Below are 23,895 nucleotides of genomic sequence, written 5' to 3'. Positions count from 1 at the left end.
AGGAGTCCTACTATTTGGAGTCATTATTTATAAGCCTTACACTGGACATGTAGATGCAAATCATTTTTACAGTATGAAAATGGAAGAACAAACATGCCTACTTACTGCTATCTACAAGAAAATGTTTCCACATAGTGTAAAAAGCAAAAATGGGCCACATGAGCAAAGGATCCTCTGGTTCAGTTTGCTTGTGATGTTAGACAGTACCTTAACTCCTAAACACAGAAGTTCACTTCTGTTCATTTTCATGTTATAGACCAAGGTCTAGAACCTACAACTCATAAAAAGAAACACTAGATGTTTTTAGATTTCACTCTCAACACTTATACTAAGTGAGCAGTGACTTACAAAAGTTCATATCCTGCCACAAATTTTGTTAGTTTTTAAGGTGCTACTGGGATCTTGCTCTTTTTTACTGCTACAGACAGACTAACACAGCTATCCATCTTGATGAAAACACTAAATTGTAAAATTTAATCCTATCCTCATATATGAAGCCAATATTTAAATAAACAGCTAACCTGTTGGGCTTGTGAAGAATGACTAGAGTTTAGACTAGTAGACCTGATTTCAATATCCAAAGGAAAAACTTCCTTGCTCTTTCCAAAACAAAAGGGTTTGATCCAATGGAGATTTTTTTCAGATGAAAGGATTTCCTCCTATGAAGAATTCTTGGGAGTATTTGAGGCTACTGTCAGAAGCTGTAGGTGAGAAAGTTGTATTCCATGGGAGGAAATCCTTTCATGAGCAGAAACACTTTGTTGGGTTCTGGCCAATGACTGAAACATTGACCAGCTATACTTTATTATTTTATTTATTAAAAGCCCCGTGGCGCAGAGTGGTAAAGCTGCAGTACTGCAGTCAGAGCCATCTGCTCACGACCTGAGTTTGATCCCAGCGAAAGCTGGTTCAGGTAGCCGGCTCAAGGTTGACTCAGCCTTATATCCTTCCAAGGTCGGTAAAATGAGTACCCAGCTTGCTGGGAGGAAAGTATAGATGACTGGGGAAGGCAATGGCAAACCACCCCATAATAATAAATTTATTTAATAATAATAGTACATTTTATTTATATCCCGCCCTCCCCGCCAAAGCAGGCTCAGGGCGGCTAACAACATGTCCATATAATTATACAATTATAATTTATAATTAGAAAAGTCTGCAGTGAAAACGCTGCGAAAGCAACGTCACCCCAGAGTCGAAAACAACTGGTGCTTGCACAGGGAACTACCTTTACCTTTTTATTACTTTATTCATATAAATTTTAATTGTTTCAAAACCATAATGAAATAATGGAAAATGTAATGTGTATCATTGTGCTGAAGCACTAACTTGTGTTGAAATTTTTCCAATATAAACCAATTATATTGACTTATTTATAAATCTGACTTACAGACTGCTCAATTCCAAATAACAAATCAAGTCAAAAGAACAAACTACAAAATTACCTTTGACAAATTAAGCAGGATTTGAACTGAGTATCTGATAACATCCATACAAGGGACACTACGATTGCAGCTCCGAATCAAAGTAAAAATAGTGGAGACTGCTTCAGTTTGAGCCATACTTTCACAGCAAACAGGAGATAATCTGGTTACAACCTCTGGGGAAGGAAAACAAGCCACTATGCCAGTATATATTTGAAATAAGAGAACCAGTGAGAAAGTATCCTAGGAAAACAAATTAGTAATTTGCTCAAGACTGCTTCCTGATATTTGTGCAAGTAATAAAAACATGATCAAGTCCAATATAAACCCAGGCAATGTACTTCACTGAAATAGCTAAAAAAAGCTTTTGCCCCCATGCACACAGCCACACATTCCTAACCGTAAAAGTTCTTGTATAACAGATAGGAAAAGAAAAGCTGCTGACTCAACACTTCCTATGTTTGGAATTGGGAGTTTCAGAAGCTCATTAACATTTACCTTCACAGTTATAATAATGAATTCTTCTGGATAACTGAACGGAAGAACTTCTCCTGTCTCCCCAGCCAAACTCAACTGTTCTGGAGGCGAGATATACAGCTGGTTGACACATACAAAGAGTAAAGGATCTACCTACCCTGTGTCCTAAAATTTTTATTTAGGCTATTGTAGCTCCTAGGTGTTAAGCATCCTGGAAACTATATTACTCAGTGTGCCCTGCTCATGGAAGGACACACCAAGAAGAGCATTTGAAGCACCTGGAAAGTGGGCCAAGAGAGAGGTCTCTTCTCCTCCTCTGTCAGCTACGGTACTTGTTGCCACAGCAGCTAATCTGTATTGGGGCAAGATACACACAATTTTGGGAGTTTGGGAGATCAAACAGAGCTCCTGGTATCTTCAGAGACACTATAGGCTTTCCAAACTAAATTGCAAGCTCAGAAATTATTCTGGGGGTGGGAAGAATGGCTGTTTTTCCAAGCCCAACTTCTAAAGCAACCTCGTGAGGAGGAAGCTAAATGTACAAGGGAAGAAGAGATTGGATTTATACCCCACCCTTCACTCAGTCTTATGATCTCCCCTCCCTCCCTCTTCCCACAACAGACGCCCTGTGAGGTAGGTGGGGCTAAGGGAGCTCTTTCGAGATCTGCTCTTGAGAGAACAGCTCTGAGAGAACTGGGGCTTGCCTAGCGTTACCCAGCAGCTGCATGTGAAGGAGTGAAGAATCAAACCTAGTTCTCCTAATTACAGTCCACACTCTTAACCACTACTAACCAAACTTGTATCATCTACTCCTGACAATAGATTGATCCAGCTACTCTGCTCAGGAAAATTCAAAACTTTCCTCCAGCCTGGGGAACCTCCCTCCAGCTTAAGCAACTCTTCTGTTCACTTAAGCTGAAAAAAGGTTTCAGCAGAGTGACTGGGTCCACCCCAGAGTGCTCAAGGATAGAAATTACTGGCATCTCCCACTAACATTTCAGTTCATGCAGGGGTAACACTCACCAGCAACCTGCCACACTTGATCAGTTCCTCAAATGATTTAACTCAGAACAAAATGAGAGGAATCTGTACAATTAACATACACCAAATAAAAAAGACTGATTTTTATGTATCACTATGAGAAATGATGTTACAAGTTAGGCATTACTAACCCAGGTCTTTTAAAGCTGCCAGAATGTATGAAAAATGTCTATATTTCAGAAGGTAATCAATGGCAAGCGTAGTTCTATTACACAGCTTCATTTCTTCTTTGCTTTCTTTATTGGCCATCACCAAACTATCACGCAGAGCTCTAGTCTGATCAGTATCAGTTTTTTTCCTCCACGAATACCCTCTCCACAAAGCCTAAAAAGAAACCCACAATGAACAAATTATTATGGTCAAAGAACAGCAAATGAGCAAACAAACAAAGGATATTCCAAAGATTACAGTGAGTGAATTTTTGGGATGTGCACATGGAAATAGTGCCCACCATAATGACCCAATAACGTCTCCAAGTGACCCCATGATCACAGGTGTATGAAATGAAGGTTAGTCACACAAAGTTACAGGATGACCCTTTAGTGCAGGGATAGAAAACCTTTTTGTTGACAAGAGATCCTTCTCAAGAGAACTGTGAACCCTTCCCTTTGGCCTCTCTTGCAAGAAAACCCTTGGGGAAGCAATGGCAGCAGTTGGAGACAAAAAGGCATCTCGGCCCCATGAGCTGTGCAGCACTCGTGGGCAACTGAGCTGGAGGCTTGCTCTAGCCTCACTAGTTGTTTTGATCTTATGGGAAGGGGGACAATTCTCCCATCAGCTCTGAGCAACTGGTAGGTTCGGATAGACTGGCTGGTGACTCACTTTACTAATATGCTAAATTTATGTTAGATATAGTTCACAAGATCTTTTCTGGGAGGAAGCTTACATAGGCTAAATCAAATTTAAAATCCATTCTCTAAGACGAGCCCCATCCTCTAAGCACCCACAGCATCATCATTCATGCTCCACAGCTTTCATTTCTTTACCCAGAGGGAAAAAAGCACATGGTACATGCAAGTAAAAAAATAGATGTTTTAAGTTCAAAGTTAAGATGTTTAGATAGTTCAAAGAAAAGCACTTCCCAAGTATGTTTATTTACCTGAAATTTAGTAATTCCATTATTTAAGGTCTTTTGGCTCACACCTGTCTGTATTTTGCCTAAACTTTCATTTTTTTGCTTCATCCATTTCCTCACCGCTTTCTGAATTTTAATAATTTTCTCACGATACTGCAGGAACTTCCTCCTCTGTACCTTTGCACGATACCATCTCTGTTTAAAACAAACATATATTAGTACTTTGAGGGAGGGAGTGAGAACAAAGAGCAGATGCTTTTTGAGCTGCATCTTTTGAGTGACCATAATCTTTTAAGAAGAGTTTAATCAACCATCTACATGGATGTCTGAGCTCCAGTATAGGTTTAAGCAAGATCATCTATAGAGACATGAACTTTAAGAGTGAGCGTTTTTACGAAAAAAACTAAACACATTCGACAGAAAAAAATGTCAAAAATCATGCCTTTGTTTCTTGAGAACTAACCTGAATATACAAAACAGAAGCAAGTTGTTTCTGTTCATGCTTCCAGAGAAGATGACTTCTGTAAGCTCTCTGAATTTTAATAGCAGAAAAATGATAATATGTGCAAGCTGCAAAACGAAGTAGGGAATGCTGTTCCAATATCTAGAGAAGGAAATAAAATAAATAAGCAACCTGCAAAGATATTCAGACCAAAAAGATTTTAGAATGCCCATCCTATAGAGTCACATAAATGAAAGCTTTGAAAACTTCAACAGAAAATGTTTTCTACTACACTGTCCTTCTGGCAGTTTACATGGGAAAACTGAGAAGAGGCTTTCTGGGAAAGACTACACAACACTCAGAAAAGTCACCACTGCAGTAATTAATAGCCAATGTTTTGGAATGGTTAGTGCTGGACTGGGATGTGGGAGTCATGGGCTCAAATCCGTAGTCTGTCATGAAAGCCCAGTAGGTGACCTTGGACGAGGCACTTTCTTTTAGATGAACCTACCTTACAGGGTGGTTGTTTTGAGAGTAAAATGGAGAAGAGGAGAACGATGCTGTATGTTGCTTCAGGTCCCCATTGGGGAGAAAAGCAGAGAATAAGAACTTATATGAGATGAGCACTCTGGTTTTTTAAAACTACCTTAACAGACCTTATCCCACCACTACCACATTGAACAAACACTAGCCTTGTTAGGCAAGAAACAGGAATTCTTACTGCATCTACCTTTTTTTCACCTACCAGGACTAATAGCAGATTAGGGAGATTTCTATCGGCGGGGGCGGGGGGGACGGGACCTGCTGCACTCTGATTCCAATTTAAGCCCTACTTTTTATTCAAAATTATACTGGATCTTTCATAGTGTGGGTCTTGACCCTCAGTTAAGGTGATGGAGAAACCAGAGCTTCAACTACTGACCTTCAGTAGGCAGTGATCCAGTTCCTACTAAGACTGTAATCTAGCCAGTCTGCCCAATGTAAGGATTTGCAAGTTTTATTCTTCTCAAAAGGAAGATTTCCATTTAACTGGAAGTTCTTTCCTCCTAGGTTACATAATCAGTAACATTTAATTAGGTCAGGTATTGTTGCCCTTAATTTTCCCAATCAAAAAATACTGGCCATGCAAGCAGCCACTTTTTAAACTGTTTTTGATTAATATATCTTCTGTAAGAAGACTAATTCATAACCATAAGTCTGCAAAAAATTTACTAAGTTTTTACTTTGTTTTAACGTTCATCAGCTCCAGCTATACTTGAACACTAAAGGCAGCTGTGATAATTTAAAAACATAATAATTAAAAACCACTTGGCCAATAGTGCTCCTGAATTAACGCCACCAAAACATATGGATCTGAAGTCAAAAATCTATTGAAGGGGAAATCTGAGGGAAAAAGTGAGCAGTACAATATTCTTTCATCTGTACCTTTGTGTCTGGATCACGTCCAAATAGATGTATTCAAAATAAATAATCAAATAATGTAGGAAATAGTAATGTGTAAGCATCATTTTATTTTAATGAAGTTGTTTTAGTACAAATGTCACCAGCTGTGTAAAAACAAGTCAAATGTCACCAGTAGTGTGAAAACAAGTCAATTGAAATAGGGCCAGGAAAACCAGTTGCTTGTTCTCTTAACTTTCTGGAGCTTTAATACCTTAATTCAATATATTTGCATAGGCACAGTACTCAGTGGTTCTGCAAATGTGCAGCTGTGAATTATGTATTCTATAAAATTTGCCGAAAAGACTAAAAACCTATTTAAAGCCAACCGTCATATTCACTAGTCCAAGTTAAAATATGACTGATAGAATTATCCCTTTAGAAAAGATATGGCAGAAAGAGCAGCAATGGTCAGCTTTACACATAGTGGAGAAACCCTCCAGACTTGTTGCTAAAACAAAGAATACAAGGTAGAAAACACAGTTGAATTCCATCAATCCAGTCCCCCCTTGGCACCTAATATGTGACATTAAAAAGCGATCTACATTTTGTACTGAGGAAAAAAAGAGTTGGTAACTTGGCCACTAGTAACCTATCTGCAGGGATACCTAATGACCACAAATTACCTACTTTAGTTTCCACTTGCTGTAACTATTAAAAACAATATTGACGTGCACATGCTCATACAAGCTACGCCTTTTGACAGCAGCTTTCATCCAAACTTCTTAATCAGAAGTTTTGTTATGATCTAGCTAAAAATAATTATAATTGTAAATTCCACTGACTTTATAAAAATAATTGTATAAAAATAATTGTAAATTCCACTGACTTTAACACAGAACATCTGTACTCTTTGTTTGGTTCAGAAATTGATTTGACACTTAAATCCCTTCTTTCAGATATTAAGAGGGGGAGGGAGAAAAATAATTTGGTTGGGAGAACCACAGAGTAATTTTCAGAGTTAGAATTGTGGGGAGGAGACCACCTAGTATCTTTGTTACAATAGCCTCATAACCATCTATATGCTCAGTTTTGATTTTAACTGTGGGTTTGTATGTACTGACATATATTGTCATACTTGCCACCAATTAACACTGGAATACGATGGATAAATTACCTGCATTTTGACTGCATTTTTCATTCGCCAAACCCTTTGACGTTCAAGGAATCCTCTTACAGTCGCTTGAATAACAATGATGCTCCTAAGAGTTCGTAGGTAAGCCCTTCTTTGATGCTGCATGGCCAAGAAAGACCGAAAATACTGTTGTATTACAACAGCAGCTTTCCTGTATTTCTGGTACCGCACTCTGGCTTTCTTTCCGCGGTACAGAGCCTGTAATGTAACAACTGCAGTTTTGTATTGAATACTCTTGCTATCCATAGCCTGGTGAAAATAAGGCTGAATTTTCCTTGCCACATCAAGAGACTGGATGACACTTGAAGAGATGTGCATGGCTCTCAGTTCTTGCCGAACTTTCATACCTCTGTAAGAAGCCTGAATCACCACAGCAGCCCTCCGAACCTCCAGATATGCCTTTCGTTGATGTTTCCCTTTTACATAAGCTTGGTAGTAATTCTGTATGGTGATAGCAGCGCGGCGCAGTCTCTGGTAAGAGAGCCTCTCCCGATGCATTCGAAATTCCGCCTGAATTGCTCTTGCAGCAGAATGCATGCGCCAAACTTTTCTCCGTATTTTAAAACCTCTGTAGAAAGACTGAATACAAACAGCTGCTGCACGAAGGCAAAGATATTCTTGAGCTTGCTTTCTGGACAAAATCAATGCTCTGTATCGTCTCTGAAGGACAGTAGTGGCTGCTTGATAAGCAAGGTATTTTCTACGGTCTCTCCACATTTTAAAACTCCTCTGAAGCACAAGAGCAGCATGATGTCTTGACTGACAGCTTGTCTCCTTCATTGTGCAAGAAACCATCTGAAGGCTAGTGGTAGCTCTCTCAACAGAGGAGTGCTGCTGGACTGCAAGCTTGCTCAGCTGACTGGCTCTGAATCTGGTCTGTATGGTTTTAGCTGCCCACTGCACTTTTTTGTAGGAACAACGTTGTCTGTGCATACGAAAGTGACTCTGGATGACTGTTGCAGCAGTATGCTGTTTCTTTAAGATGTGTCGTGTTTTCATTCCTCTATAGGCTGCCTGAAGAATTGAAGCAGAGCGGTGCTGCTTCAAGTATAGATCTCTCATGTTGTTAGCATCTTTGTATGCTCTGTAGTGCTGTTGTATTAAGACAGAAGCAAGCTTCACAGCTCTGTAATGACTACGTGCTCTATGCATTCTGAAAGCTGCTTGGATAATGGTAGCAGCTGCATGCATTTGCTTCACATGTTTCCTGGCCAATATGCCTCTGAAGGTACACTGCACGATGACAACAGATTTACAGAAGCGAAGATACTTGTCACGCTGCTGTTTTGCTAGTCCTGTTGCTCGATACCTCCTCTGAATGGTCACAGCAGCTGTCTTAACAGAAATGAAACTTTGCCGCTGAAGAAAAACTCTAAATCTCCTTTGAATGGTGGTGGCAGCTGCATGCCTCTTTTTCAAATGGCGCCTTTCTTTCATGCCTCTGAATGCAGACTGAATTTTGAGGGCAGCAATCTTTATCTGCCTGTATTTGACCATCTGAACATTTCGCTCTTTGCAGCCACGATACCACTGCTGAATCAATTTTGTTGCTGTAATTAACTGTCGAAAAGATTTCTGCTGCTTGTACATTCGATAAAATGACTGAATAGAAATTGCAGACTGATGCAAAGTTTTTAGCTCTTGTCTAACCTTCAAGCCTCTGTAGGCAGACTGAAGGATAAGGGAAGCCTCTCTGAGCTCCAGATACTTCATTTGTTCCTGTCTTCTTCTACAAAGAGCTCTGTATCTTACCTGAATAATAGCTGTTGCCAGCTTAAGTGCCTGATATCTAGCATAAGCTTGATGCATCTTAAACATTGCTTGGATACAGACAGCAGCCCGATGCATGCACTGAACATTTCGCCTGGTTCTCACACCTCTGTAAACTGCCTGGATTTTAACAGTTGCTTCCTTTATTGCAAGGTACTCCTGTCTTTGGCGGTTGGTTAGGGAAACAGCACGATACCACCTTTGAATGGAAGCAGCGGCCAGTCTCAAACTTTTGAACTTTGCTCGACTGATTTGCATCTTATAGTAGGACTGTATGATTATTGCAGCCTGATGTTGTCTTTTTATTTGCTCTCTCACCACACTCCCCCTCCAAGCTGCCTGGAGTTGTATGACACAGGAACGGAGCAAAATATACACCTGCCGTTGTTCTCTACCAGAAATTAAAGCTCTGTAATGCCGCTGAAGTGTTAGAGCAGCATTTCTTGTCATTGTGAACTTTTTCAGCGTTTTGTACTTCCTAAAGGCAGACTGGATAACAGTCACAGCAACACGTTGCTCCTGAATCTGTTTCCTTACTAGCCAGCCACGGGAAGCTGCCTGCAAGGTAATAACAGCTGCTTTAGTCCTTAAGAAACTTTTTCGGATTTTGGATGTTGTTCTGGAAGCTCTATACCATCTCTGAATCACAAGGGAAGCTTGAACCATGGCTTGGTATTTCATTCTCGCAACATGAGCCCTAAAAGCTGCTTGGATCTTGAGAGCAGCTTCATTTTCAAGCTGAATTGTTTTACGCAGTCTATAACCCCTGCAGGCTGCCTGCAAACAGACAGTTGCCTTTTTGAGTCGCAAGAAGATCTGCCTCTGAACAGTTCCCACTCTGTAGGCACGATAGTGCATCTGAATAACAGCAGCAGCTCTACGCAGGCTCAGATAGTGTTGCCTTTCTCTCTTCATTCTGTATTGGGCCTCAAGTACAATTGCAGCCTCTTGTCTTCTCTTCATCCATTTTCTAGTGTGATTCCCTCGTACAACAGCTTGGACTTTTACACAAGCTCGTCTTAGTTTTGCATAGTCTTCTTTCATTTGAAAGGCATGCTTCTGGGAACGGTATCTTCGCTGGACATATATAGCAGCTTCTCTTAATGCACAGTAATGCTTATGTGCTTGTGTCATCTTTATAAATGCCTGAATTTTCACAGCAGAACATTTTAAGCTTAGATATCTTTTTCGGGCAACATAAGCACGAAAGCAGGACTGAATTTTTATTGCAGATTTCAGCATGTTGACCTTCATCCTAGCTTGTCTTGCTCTGAACGCAGATTGTAAAATGACAGCAGCATGGCGTAATTTCTGGTAAGAAGTAACTGCTTTTTTAGAAGCTATGTAAGCTCTGTATCTGGCCTGAACAACAGAAGCAGCATCTTTAATTGCTCGGTATCTTTTTAGCTGCTGTTGCTTTCTCACATGTGACTGCACCACAATAACAGAATGTTTCACATGTAGAAACCTCTGCCTCTCTTGTCTCATTCTCCAAAGTGACTGAATGATACAAACTGCTCTCACCTGCCGTAATAACAAGCGAGCTTTCATACCTCTAAAAGCAGACTGAAGAACTATTATTACTGCACGTTTCCGCAGATACATTTCCCTTTCGGTTTTTCCCAGTCTGTACACTCTGTAATACTTCTGAATAGTCAATACACTTGCTTTCTTTTGTTTGTAAACAAATTTAGCTAGAATGCATCTGAACCACGCTTGTATCTTGATAACACTTTGCCTAACATGCAAATAACTACTTCGGTCTCTGATCATCCTGTACGATGACTGAATTACAACAGCAGCTCTTGTTTTTTTGGCCAGTTCTGTCTCTTCCAACAGCAGCTCAGCGTTCATTTTCTGTTTCATTTTGCGACCTTTCCATCTTCTAAATGCAGACTGAATCACATATGCTGACACCTTCAGATTCCGGTAATTTTGGTAATCTTTTCTTGCCCTCAATAAAGCCCGCCAGTGCCTTTGAATGGTGACAGCAGCCCAGAGAACTTTTTTATAAGCAGCAAGTGAAAGCCACATCCTTATCCTTGCTTGTATGAGGACTGTATTATACTGCAGCTGCAGATACTTTCTTCTGGCACAATATCCTCTCCAGTATTTCTGGGAGAGAAGGAACATAATAGTTATCAATTACTTCAGTTCAAACTTACTTCTAACTTCAAACAATAGACTGTTATTAAGACTGCCTGATATACAATTCCTAATCAATTTCTGGGATTTAAGTATTTTTAAAAATTCTTTTTTTAATACCAGAAAGATGGGGTCAAGCCCCATCTCCAACTTTATAATTTCAGGCCATTACAAAACCAGAGTCCTTTTCAATAAACTTATTGGATTCAATATTCAAACCTCCAATGCTTCTAAATCAGTATGTTAATTGGACGCATGAACTAAATTCTAGATTAAAACTAGTTTCCCAAAATTTCCAGCTTGCAACAATTGTCTTGCAGACTGACTATTAATTCCATATCTGTAACACAAAGAGTCCAAAAATAATTTGTATCCAAGTAAATCTAGAATAAGACCTAGAATCTGAACACAAAGAGTGTGAATTACTGGAACAACCCAGAAAATAAGTAAACTACTTGCCCAAGCAGAAGTACATCTCCAGCAAGAATTACAGTACATTGAATGTATACGTGAAGCGTTAAATTTGTATTTTAACAAAGTATTCTCTTTAAAAAAACAAACCCATATCTAAGAATGCACCAAGATTTCTAAACTCAGCATTTTATTCTAGCTTTCAACAAAATGTAGACATGCCTTTTGTTTTTGTTAAACAAAAAAACATGAAGAGTTAAAATGTCTTTATTAGGAGTGTGCAAAAAATTGGTATTTGGGGGGAATCTGGTATACTGAACCCCCCCAAAATCAGTATTTTCTAATATTCCCAAATTCCAGTATTAATGTGGTATTCAGATGAGGGATTTCTTCACCCCAGAAATCCCAATTTTTTTCCAGCTTTGTTATACCCTATGGGGATCATTATAGTTAATGGTTCCATAGAGTATAATGGGGAATCTATCGGGATATCTGGGGCTGGGGTGGGGGGGGCTTTTTTTTGAGGTAGAGGCATCAAATTTGCAGCATAGCAGCAGATGCATCTCTTCAACCTCCCCCCCCTCCCATTTCAAAAAGATTGGAACAGGGGATCCAATTCTATAGGCCACCAAAGGTGCCCCCAGCCTCCATTAGTTTCAATGAAGAGGGGAAGGCATTTAAAGGGGCTGTAAAAACTCTCCGAGCAGCAAGTTCACCCTTTAACTATCAGGTGGTCCTGAATTTGGGGGGCTCAGCTATTTTAAGTGCAAGTAGTTATATAATATGAACATTTTCTTTCGCACCAGGAGACTTAGGAAAATGACAATACAGAAACACCTCTTCATTTAAAAGCAGTCCTATGCCACAAAGTAACTATAGCTATTTTCACAGTGACCACTAGATAACACTTAAATAATCAAACATATTTACTGCAATTTATTATGTTCTTCTTCCAAACAATAGAGAACAGTTTACACATGCTGGCCAGCTGGTCTCAGTTTTAGATATTTTGCAGTGCCCCATCTCACTACAGCTTAACTGTATCATGTATCTGGAGAGTATCTGTAGGTCCACTGTATAGCAAAAACAAGACTCTGGTCCTTTTCTGCATTAGCCTTTTGTGCCTTCCCACCAGAGTTAGTACTTTGTTATTGTCTTCCCAGAACATTAAGAGCTAATAGTACCAAGTGGTTTCACATGCGTTACCTGAATTACTATAGAAGACAAAGCTTCTTGCTTTGCCTTTTTAAATTTTTGAAATTCCCTCAGAGCCAAATATCTTCTCCAGTGTTTCTGAATCACAATGGTTGCACTCCAGGTTTGCTTGATGTTCTAGTAAGAGAGAAAATTCTGCAGTAAGCTGAACTATTCTGTCTTCTTCTTAGATAGTCAATTTCTGCTGCTAATTTAAGGCAAAATGCAAAAGCACCCAAAAAGTACCTGAGCAAGTTTTTGCTTCAGCTTGTGTTTCCTCCATGCAGATTGAATAAGACGAGCTGCTCGGATCTCTTTGCAAAGATCTAGAAGCCGTGAACACAGAAATGACACGTAGGTGATAACCACCTAGAGAAGAGAGCAGAAATATACAGGCATTTAGTATTTTTACAATGAAAAGAAGTGATAATGAATTTCAAACATATGTTCATTACCTTCTCATCAGGTATTGTGTTAGACATATCTACATGGTGCATCATAGCTGGAACACCACCAAGGTCAGAAACAGCAGCATTAATCAGCTGGAAGTTTTTTTTCTCATTGTCAAGGAGCTCTTTATAGAGTGCTGAAGTAGTTACAGCTGTGTTGGGGAACAAAATGATTGTGTTGGTTAAATCAGATAAGAGGCATCACATTTCTCACAAGCAACATTTAACAAACTTACCTTGGCCAAAAGTTCCATTCAGCAGATTCAGGGAATCATCAGACTCAGAGGAAAAACTCAGTGCCAATGTACCACTTTTGGTGCATTCTACTGTTTGGGTTGTACGCTGACAAATGGCTTCCAAAGGTACATAATATGGATGGTAATGATGAATCAAATAACAGAGTACTCTTCCATCTGAGAAGGATACTGTGAAGTTCTCCACCTGGTTCAAAATTAGAACAAAGTTTATATATAGCTGCAAATCCAGTGTATTCCCCTTCCAAATACCTAGAAGGAAAACTGCCTCATGGCACATTAGACAGTTTGAAAGTTGACTGGATATTTTGCCCTCCTGGTTTTTTTACAGATACCTTGTCAGAAACACTACACTGCCACAAGATCTTTAGAAAGACTTCAGTAAATGAATACATTTTAGGAGAATGACAAAAATCCAGCTTAGGTTTTATTTACTGTATTTGGTATATATCCTGCATCCAGATGGCTATCACAAAAGTTGGTGAAGTCCAAGAACAAGTTTAGGAACATCAGATTCTCTTAACACACAGTTCTGCATATAAATCATAAAGAGGTGTTCACAAGGTAAATAATGGGAAAAAGAAAGCTTTGTTATCTGTTCCTTGACTGGAACACTCAGTTGACCAGCATTGCTCCAAGTGCAAACCTCCCCCCACCCCAGTCACCAAATGCCTCCCATCTTTGGGCAAACATGAGCCTTGTTGCCACATCTTGCCTGATGCCTCCACACACTGCTGGGCTTCTGATAGTTGGTGCTGCTTGCTAATGCCACCCCATGGGGCTCCTATCCCTCCCAGCCTACCACTCGTTAGCCAGCTTTGCTAGAGGGCTCTCAGGCAGCTGACCCATTTGTCTGCCTGTTGTGAAGCATGGATCCATGGCTCAGGGTTCCAACAGGCTTGAGGGCTCTTGCCAAGGCATTCCCAGTAGGGTGGGGTTTGGGGCAGTCTGGTAAGAACATCTGATGTGTTTGATTAAAAGCAACTCCAATTTCCCATTAGTGCTGGAAAATGAGGTTTTTACTGTACTATCACTTGGCTAGGTCCTTTCAATGGAAGTTTGCTTCCTTTGCTCATCATAGAGCATTACTGTTCTCCATTATATGAAGTCTTCTTGTTGTGTCAACAAAATCATACCTATAGAAACTATTTCTCTCTGAAGTCTGCAATTCTATACATGTATATTAATAAGTTGGCTGCTGAAGTATTAGCCAGAAGATACTACTGACACCTTTTGCACTTCTATAACCTATATTCTTATTAAATACTGACAACTGTTAATCCCAAGTATTTTCTCCAAGTAAACAGTGCCTCTAAGATTACGGTAATCTCTTTCCACAATGACAAGGTGCAGTCATCTAAATTTAGCTGTGAAACTTCCAACGAAATGAGGTGATGAAGGCAATAGTTAGTGCTTATTTTATGTTTAGTATTTGTAGCAATGTACTACAACAATGTAACTAAAATAAACTGGAGAAATATGTTCCTTTACATCTCAGCCTCTGCCAGTCAACTAACCAAACAGGAGAATATACTGAGAGCTGTGTCATAAAATAAAGTTGAGAGAAAGCAAAATATTTACCTGGAGGCCATAAAACACACAGACAGCATTCACCCAGTCCATCAACAGCTTTACATTTTCACTGCAGCTTTCAGATGAATAAAAGCTACTGCTGTCTTTTCTCACTTTGAGGGTTACAGAAGAATCGAGTGCGCTCATCTTCACTTGTTTGACATGCAAGTTCTTTAAAAAATCTATTTCATCTTTTAACTGATGCAGATCAAGCAAAACGTTCACCTAATCACAACAAAGCATTTTGTAAAGATAAAGATTAAACTATAGTACTGCATATATAAAACTGGTACATAACATTATTTTCAGAAGTTATTTAATGTTTGTTTCTTATATTTAGGGATGTTAGAATCAGGTATACCTGCAAAGTAGCCAATACATGGTGTTTCTGATTAAGTCTGCAACAGAAAAATTACAGGATACAGTACATCTTGGCCTTTGTTGCTGGGCTTTAAGACTAGGGATGGCCATGAACCTAAAAAGTCCAGTTCAGTTCGGCCCCTGAATCAAGCCAAAAGGCCCCCACCTGAACCAGTCCGGCGAGTTCTGTTCTCCCCTTTCTCCCAGCTGCAGCTCACCACGGTTGGCAGAAGGGGACAGATCGCCTAGGAACAGTAAATTAACCTGTCAGTTTCACTAAATTGACAAGTTAAATGGCTTGCAGTCATTTAAACCGAACAGCTGGTCAGGTGCATCTGTCAGCTTTAAATGACTGACAGCCATTTCACCAGTTGATTTTGGTTCCTCCCGCTTCAAAGCGAAACTGACCAGGGGAAGCAAAACCAACCAGTGAAATGCCTCACAACCATTTATACCTAACAGATCACCTGCAGACCCATGCCCAAGTTCATGCCAAATTTTGACTCATGAGCTGGTTCATGTTCATCCCTATTTGAGACTAACTATCCTCTGATATAAGAACTGTTTTTACATGCAGCAATGCTGGTAAAAATTGAGACTGTTGAAAGATGAAAAATGAGTGTTCCTACAAAAATAGAAATTTTGTGGAAGCTTTAGGTAACAGACCTAACCAATTTGATTTGGGTTAGAACAGGGAGGCAACAGAAAAATAGGGTTTGACTCCCAAGCTAATGCAGGAATAAGAACTTTTTTTGCACCACTACAAGTGTATTGTACACATAAGCATAAATTTATCTCCAAGCAACCGTGGCATTCTGTGGCTGTTTCAACTGTATTTGGTTACTAAAATAAGCTTAGTGTCTACTTTTCAGACAAACTTCTGTGATTTGCCGTAAGTCATACACTGCACCTTAAATTTCACAGCAAACTTGTTAGGCAATAAATAGTTTATTACACTAGTATTGGGTTCCATGGACAAACCACTTTATATGATATCTTCTGAACCATGCTGAAATTCTGCAGGAAAAGTCTACTACACATACTCATAAGCCATAAACTACCCATATTCTAACTAGGCAGTACCTGAAAAGCAAAAACTGTTTTCCACAGCAATGCCAGCGTTTTCTCTCTATGCCGGTCTACAATTTCCTTGGCATCAATTCCTGAACCTATAATATTAAATAAATTGGTTAATGATTAGCAGCATCCACACATTTATGTTTTATAAATACTCATATGAGTACAAGTTTTCAACTCTTACCATATTCATCTTTCAATTGAATTCCATGGTCTTTTAATGCCTGAAGGGCAATATTAACATTATGCATCTTCTGAAGTCTGCTTATTGCTGGAACTCTTAACTTCTTTGAAAGACTCCAGTTTTTTGAGAGAAGCTCCAATGTTCTTCTGAAAATACAATTGTTTAATGTGAAAAGGAACCTTCTTCACGCACAACTCTTTTGTAAAATAGGAAAACCAAAATTCAACAACTTACACAAGACGAATGCCACACTGCAAATCTGTAGCTAGATTTACTACAGCAAAGTCAAACTCATCAAGTGGCGTCTGCACATGATTCACTGGTAAGCCCAGGAAGCCAAGGTGACGAGAAAGGTCACCTTCTCCGCTTAAAAAATCTCGGGAAAATGCCAATAATATATCTTTGCTGGACTACAGTAAAGTAAGAAATTAGATGTTATACATACAAAGAAAAGCAAGAAATCTGATAATGATAATTAAATCAAGAGATAATTAAATCTAATTACTAGAGATCTCTCTTGTACTGGTAAAAGTTCACCACCCAACAGATTAGTGAAATCAACTAGCTGGCAAGAAGCTGTTGCAAAATAGCCTACTGTACTTGGTACAGACCACAGTTTTGTCAACAGTCCTATACTAGACAAGAACAAAGGCTAGGATGCTCTACATAGCTACCCATAATCACATGGAGTTTATGCAAACGTGTTGCAGAGGGTTTTTAAAAAACAAATAAACCCATAATTTGCTACAAATATAATCAATCCATTTCAGTTACTGGACAACCCAACAAAGTTAAGTACAAATTCAGGTTTCCCATTTGTATTTGGAAAGCTTTATACAAAAAAAAAAATAATTCTTACAAGCAGGTCCTCATCCATTGCAAGACAACATATATGTCTCATATTCCTGGAAATTAGGAAAAGAAAACTGAACTCCTATATAAATGGAGATGTATGTGACAATGAGAGGCTAGCTCCTCTATTGTTTGGGAAATATGGACTGTTTTGGCTTTCTGGAACTTCAGCACTTACGGTAATTTCTTTTCTCACCTATACCATGTGACAAAACATCGCTTAAATAAAGAAAGCAAATATTGGAATTGTTATAAAAATTCAGGAAGGCACAAGAAATTAGAATTATGAACACATCTTCAAACATCAAAGGTGTTAATCTGAGTACCTTAAATTCTGCATTTTTGCAGAAGAGGCAAGGGTCATGATCAATGATTCTCGATGATTTGGCATGATCAAGAAAGCAAACCAGCAGAAGTAGTTTTTTCAGTGTAAATCTGGACAGTGCTTCTTCATGACCTACAAATACAGCATTAATTTTATAAAATTATAATTTATAAAATTTATAAAAAGATGCATTTTCAACTAGGAACTAGATTTTAAAAGGTGAAAAGAAAAATAGTTACCTTCTCGATAAAGGTGAGGCACAGTTGGGTGCCTGTATTCAGCAGCAATATCTGGGTTCCACAACAAGCGAGTGAGTATAAACACTGCCAAACCCGTTACATCACTATTATTCTCCAAGGCTATCAGTTCACCGTAGACAGTCTGTTAAAATGGGGCAAATCATTTTTATACAAATAACTGTCTTTGACCAATATAATCCAGCTGTTCCACAGTTGGTACCAGTTGGTAATCCAGCATGTGACCTGATGCATCATGCACATCCATTCCAGCCTAGGCTGCCTGGAAAAGGGGCAGGGGCACAAACTGGCATGTACTTGGCATTGTCTTGTGCTCAGAAAGGAAAAGGTGACAACCAGTGTTCCCTCTAAGCTGCGTTAGTGTGAGCTAGCTCACAGATTTTTAGCTTCCAGCTCATACATTCATACGTTTTTGTGTTAGCTTTGGAAGGATGATCCCAGAGCACACTAATTTATGCAGTAGCTCACAACTTTAATGCCAGTAGCTCATAACCTTAATGCCAGTAGCTCACAAAGTAGAATTTCTGTTCACAAGACTGCAGCTTAGAGGGAAAATTGATGGCAACTACAATGATAGTAGGCAAACAGAGGGGAAGGAGATGAAGGACCTCACATGTTCAGCACAGACGGGTGCTATGGAGAGGTGAGGCTACAGTTCCTTTCCAGTACTCTCATGTAAGCCATTACTACTGTCTGCATCCTTGCTAGTTCTACTCACACATCAGAAGTGGCAGTGATGCAGCAGAAGTGGATTGCACACTAAGTACTTCTGTCTTAGTACTTAGGAGACAGAAGGTGGCAATGGCTCATCAGTTGCTAAAGAAAATGAATGAGAAAGGAAGAGAGAACTGCACATTAACTTGATGCAACACAAGCATATTATCATTATTTAATACTTGGTTAACAACTGTCAAGATAAAATAGGGAAAAGGCAGAGACTACAGAACATGGAAGAAATGAAGAGGAAGCTATGCAATCAGTGAATGATTTTTTTTCTTCTGTTCTTTGGGCCCGCAGGATCTGGCAACAGCAGGTACTTCACCACCAAACTCCACTCCACTCAATTCAGATTAGAATGGATAGTGATGCACCAAATTAGATCAGCCAAGTTTAGGTTCCAGAACATTTGGGTCCAGAACAATCCATTCCAGGACCAATATCAGACAGTCTCTGCATGACTGTTAGTTCATATATATTGCCCAGAATACCCTTTAAACTTTAGAAAAGTATAGATTTACCTCCAAGCCTATGCGCAGCCACAGTGGATTGTAGCATAAAAGCCAGTTGAGGACTTTCTGCCGTTGTCCTACAAAATAGCAAAAATAAGCAAACAAAGCTGTAATAAATCCTGAATTTTCATTGTTAAATGAAAAAACATTTAAGATGGCAATCATGAGGATAGGAAATTCTGTCAAGTCACGGCTAACCTAAAGTGACTGTACAGGGCTTTCAAAGCAAGAGATGTTCAAAGGTGGTTTGCCATTGCTAGCCTCCGCATACCAAGCCTGGACTTCCTTAGTGGTCTCCTGTACAAATATTAACCGGGGCTGACCCAGTTTAACTTCCAAGATTTGATGAGATCAGTCTATTCTGGGCCATTCGTAATCATAGTATCAAATTATTTTAAAGCTATCCAAAATGGGCACAAAAATACTTGCCAGTTTTTCTACAGAAGAAGAAGAAGATATTGGATTTATATCCCGCCCTCCACTCCGAAGAGTCTCAGAGCGGCTCACAATCTCCTTTACCTTCCTCCCCCACAACAGACACCCTGTGAGGTGGGTGGGGCTGGAGAGGGCTCTCACAGCAGCTGCCCTTTCAAGGACAACCTCTGCCAGAGCTATGGCTGACCCAAGGCCATTCTAGCAGGTGCAAGTGGAGGAGTGGGGAATCAAACCCGGTTCTCCCAGATAAGAGTCTGCACACTTAACCACTACACCAAACTGGCTTTCCCAAGACAAAAGTTTAATGTCAGTTGCATATCTAAATAAAAATCTAGATCTGGAACATTATGTTCTCACCAATATCCTTCCACAGATGTCGGTCCTTCCGGACTAGCAAGCGTTTGACTTCAATTTCAACCTCCAGCCTTTTTATTGCTTTAACCATTGTGCTGCAGGTAAACAAATGGCATGCTGAGCGACGGAGTCTGTTCAATTTACACCGAGCAGAATACGCTCTTAATGAAACTTCCTCTTTTGTTGGTGCTTTTGAAACACTGGGTTTATGATGAGATTCTGTTCCCAAAATAAGTGATGCCGCATTGACTAAAGAAAGGAAAAGGATAACATGTTAAGTTCCTGCATCAAGAGGATGTTTATCTTTCTGTTCCTTCCTACAGAAAATGAAGTTGGACCCACTGGACTGAATTATCTGAAACTAACAGCTTTGCGGATAGTTTTTATGGCTGAATCTACCCAAACCACATAGACTTTCAACTAGATGATGAAGATGCATGTCTGGATTATTCTAGTCTGTGAGGAAAACTCTTTACCCCCTTTCCAACTGTAAGTATGGCTGCCTCATCATTTCAAATTTTAAAGGGCATTTTATACCTCTATAAAATGTTATGTCATATAGACTCACAAAAGCTCATTGCAAGTTACTGCAGGAGTTTCAGTCATATGGAATCTAGTACATAACTAGAATCAAGTGCACCTTTAGGACCAAGGAAGTTTTATTCAGAATGTCAGCTTCCATGTGCTAGAAGCACACATCATCAGACAACAGGGTGGAATTGGCAAGCCTTCTTGTTGTTGCAGCCCAGTTAACACCAGACCCCAACTTGTGATTCTTTTAATCTGCTAAAAACATTTCCATGATTTTGCATACTGATTCACTGCCCACTTTCTCTATATTTAGGAATTCTTGCCATTCCACCCTATTGTCTGATGAAGTGTGCATCTACCACACAAAAGCTCACATTCTGAATAAAACTTTGTTGGTCTTAAAGGTGCTCCTTGACTCCTGCTTTGTTCTACTGCTTCAGACCAACATGGCTGCTCACCTGGATCTAACTACATAACTAAACAGGGATTTTATATAAGTGAGAACTAGTTGCACTATTATGAAGACCTTAATTAGTATTCTACTATCATTATTTAGCCTTCTTGACAATTAAATACTCAGTTAAAGGCTTTAATTCTAGACAATTCTTAACTCTCCCTCCATTTTCTTACAAAATAAACAGATTCATCACAGGTTGTACAGAATAGAAGCCCTGCAACTGCCTTGAAAAGGAGCAGCCATAAAAGATTACAGAGTAGTCATATGAAGCAGAGAAGAATAAACAAGACAATGGAACAGTTACAGTAATTTTGCCAAAGAATAAAAATTATAAATTAGATTTTGAAAATGTTATGCTTCTATGAAAGCACTGGTGCTGCTGCAACTGTTTTTAAAGTATATTACCTTTCAGATTAAAACACATCTACACACATGGAGGCTAGTTTAAATGAAATAGTGCATCATATTCTATATATATGGCAAACACTATATTGTAGCAATTTAGTATAAATCCTTGGACATAAATGCAAGCTTTCTGATATACGGAAAGCTCTGGACTTTGTTTACCATGTGAAGTGTCTGTTTTCACGGTAAAGTCATCAGGCGTAAGTACAAAATTCAACCACCAAGTAAAACCTCGCTGCTGTTTCTCTTTCCAGCGTTCATCATAAAACATGTTCTTTGCCACAAAAGGCATCGGATGCCTTGGGAGACCTTGTAAAAGAATTGTGATATTACAAAAAAATATACCTGAAATGGTAAGACATGCCCCCACAAAGGATCTCTTGTTGCTAAATGAACAGCATAAAAGTATTTAACTAAATGGAAACTGCAGCTAAAAGTACTAGATGCAACACAATCAACACACAGTGTGAAGCTCTACACACATTCAATGTGTACATACCGAATATTCATGCTTATTTTTGAGAAATAAGCTTTGCCCCAACTTAAGTGATTTCTGCTTCCAATCAGAGCTGGCCCTGTGTATGTCCAAGTGCATAGATACATGTGTGTCTGCAACTTGGGACCATGATTTTGCATGAAAAATCCTATGTGCACTATTTCAGGGAAGTAGAACCAGTTCCAAACTGTAACTGAATCCACAAAGTCAGCAGCAAAGCTAGCCACAATCCACACAATGACTTTTAAAAGACAGAAGTTTTTAAAAGACAAAAATCCTCCGACACTTGTGGTATAACAGACAGAGTCTCTTTATTTCTATATTCTTCATTTTTCCCTAGGGCACCACTGTCCTCCTTCAGTTTCATATCACAGACTCGCCTTAACCTATTCGTAGTTCACCCACAAACACATGCATTCTTGTCCAAAATACCTTGACCTCCGAATTTCTGCCAGTCTTTGCTGCAACCACACACACACACACACACCCCGGGACATAATGCATACTCTTCTGGAGTGCCTCCTACCCATTTTATAATTGTAGCTTTTCAAAGATGATGGAAGCTGTAAAAGGATGGAGAAGCTGGCAAAAATTTTGTTTGCAGAAGGCTTGGATCCCAGATGTGATTCTAATTATAACTCAACATCCAGAATTACTGATAACTTCTACTAGCAAAATCTTTTAGAGACAGAGATTTGGATACAGGCTGGATTGTGGTTCTAAACCACTGCCACTGATAAATGAGTACTGCACCTTTTTATTGTTTCTGGACATACAGAAAAAATATTAGTTCCACATAACAAAAGCTCCATTTCATTACTACAATCTTGACAGTTCCAATTTTTAACTTATTTTTTTCCTTTTATTCCAACTGATACAAATTAGGACATGTTTAGATGTCTCACTTGCAGCTTGCTGCTTCAGCTCTAACAAGTAGATTTGTTGTTTAACTTTTTAAGTTTATATTGAAATGGCAAACAAGAAAAAAAATGATACACGGAGAATAGTTGTACCTTGAGTCAATAGCTAAAAGGGTACCAATAAAGTTCTACAATAACTGGTCCATGTCGTATACAATAACATTTCCTAAAATCCGCATTAAATATCTTCTTTTGTTGAAACTCCAAAAAAGGGAATCACATTGAAATAAACTTAGATTCCTAATTATCATTGTCATTCTATATGAAGGATTCAGTTATTTTATCTAATACATAGAGATCATAATTTTTAATATCCAGTCAGAAAGAAAATAGTTTTAGTATTTTTCTACATCTTTGGTATTACTAATTGGGCTGCTGAGCACATGATTTTTTTATTTTTTACACTGGGGAGATTTCCACTCCAGAGATCCAAGACCAATGGATGTGGGTCTCAATAGTACTGATTTGTGTGTTATAGTAAATATATCTGAAAAACTGCTTCTCAAAAGTCTTGAACGAACTTACATGCCCACAGATTTGTTATTTGTTCATACAAGTACATGCAGTTGTAATAAACAACTGTACATCTATTTTTATAAAATCCATTTAGTCTGCTTTTCTCTCCAATGGGAACCCAATACAGCTTACATCACTCTCCTCCATATCCTTATGTGTAGTTATGTTTTATGCGAGCAAACCAAATGTATAACTAATAAGAAAACACATTTCGCAATTTCCCCTCTTAAAATTTCTAATTACTCCCACCCCCAAAACTTGATATTTCAAGATTTCAAGAAATTTTACATCTTTAAGAGAGATGTTAATTACAAAGAAGCTTTTCTTTTTCTTCAAGAAGAAAAAGGAACGGGAATGTATTTCTACCTGTTTTTAATGGTTTCACAAAGGTCAGCTGAGACTGTGCAACTGGAATTAAGTTTTTAGAAGTTTTTCTAGCAGTCCTTGATTTCTGAGATAAGAAACCTGTAAATTAAAACAATAAATTATTGTCCAGAAAGGAAGAAAAACAGTAAAGGACAACAGTCATACTGTTGATCAGCACAGAAAGGTTCTCTATTCCACTATTATATAAACCCCATGAACTCCACAGGTTATAACCAGTATGGAACTGCAAGTGACATGCCCCTGTCCTGCACAGGTGTAACACTATGGAGAAATTTGAAATG

The 23,895-nt window shown here is 38.9% G+C and overlaps 1 protein-coding gene across 1 annotated transcript in view; it reads right to left on the bottom strand.

The window, feature by feature from the left end:
* ASPM (assembly factor for spindle microtubules) overlaps positions 1-23,895 on the bottom strand; it is a 29,337-nt gene that overhangs the window by 1,661 nt on the left and 3,781 nt on the right. The window contains exons 4-21 of the mRNA XM_060232361.1: positions 23,594-23,692; positions 21,458-21,604; positions 19,906-20,151; positions 19,123-19,190; positions 17,867-18,008; positions 17,629-17,759; positions 16,685-16,860; positions 16,451-16,596; positions 16,273-16,358; positions 14,839-15,054; positions 13,240-13,444; positions 13,010-13,155; positions 12,801-12,923; positions 12,567-12,692; positions 7,017-10,919; positions 4,042-4,212; positions 3,074-3,266; positions 1,446-1,600 (exon numbers count right to left, since the gene is read on the bottom strand). Of these exons, the coding sequence (XP_060088344.1) occupies positions 1,446-1,600; positions 3,074-3,266; positions 4,042-4,212; positions 7,017-10,919; positions 12,567-12,692; positions 12,801-12,923; positions 13,010-13,155; positions 13,240-13,444; positions 14,839-15,054; positions 16,273-16,358; positions 16,451-16,596; positions 16,685-16,860; positions 17,629-17,759; positions 17,867-18,008; positions 19,123-19,190; positions 19,906-20,151; positions 21,458-21,604; positions 23,594-23,692 (6,479 nt within the window). The remainder of the gene's footprint in view (positions 1-1,445; positions 1,601-3,073; positions 3,267-4,041; positions 4,213-7,016; positions 10,920-12,566; positions 12,693-12,800; positions 12,924-13,009; positions 13,156-13,239; positions 13,445-14,838; positions 15,055-16,272; positions 16,359-16,450; positions 16,597-16,684; positions 16,861-17,628; positions 17,760-17,866; positions 18,009-19,122; positions 19,191-19,905; positions 20,152-21,457; positions 21,605-23,593; positions 23,693-23,895) is intronic.

The sequence above is a fragment of the Heteronotia binoei genome, chromosome 2 (genome assembly GCF_032191835.1).
Source record: "Heteronotia binoei isolate CCM8104 ecotype False Entrance Well chromosome 2, APGP_CSIRO_Hbin_v1, whole genome shotgun sequence".
NCBI lineage: Eukaryota > Metazoa > Chordata > Lepidosauria > Squamata > Gekkonidae > Heteronotia > Heteronotia binoei.
Note: the sequence above shows the minus strand (reverse complement) of the source record. Positions and strands in the feature narration are given on the sequence as shown.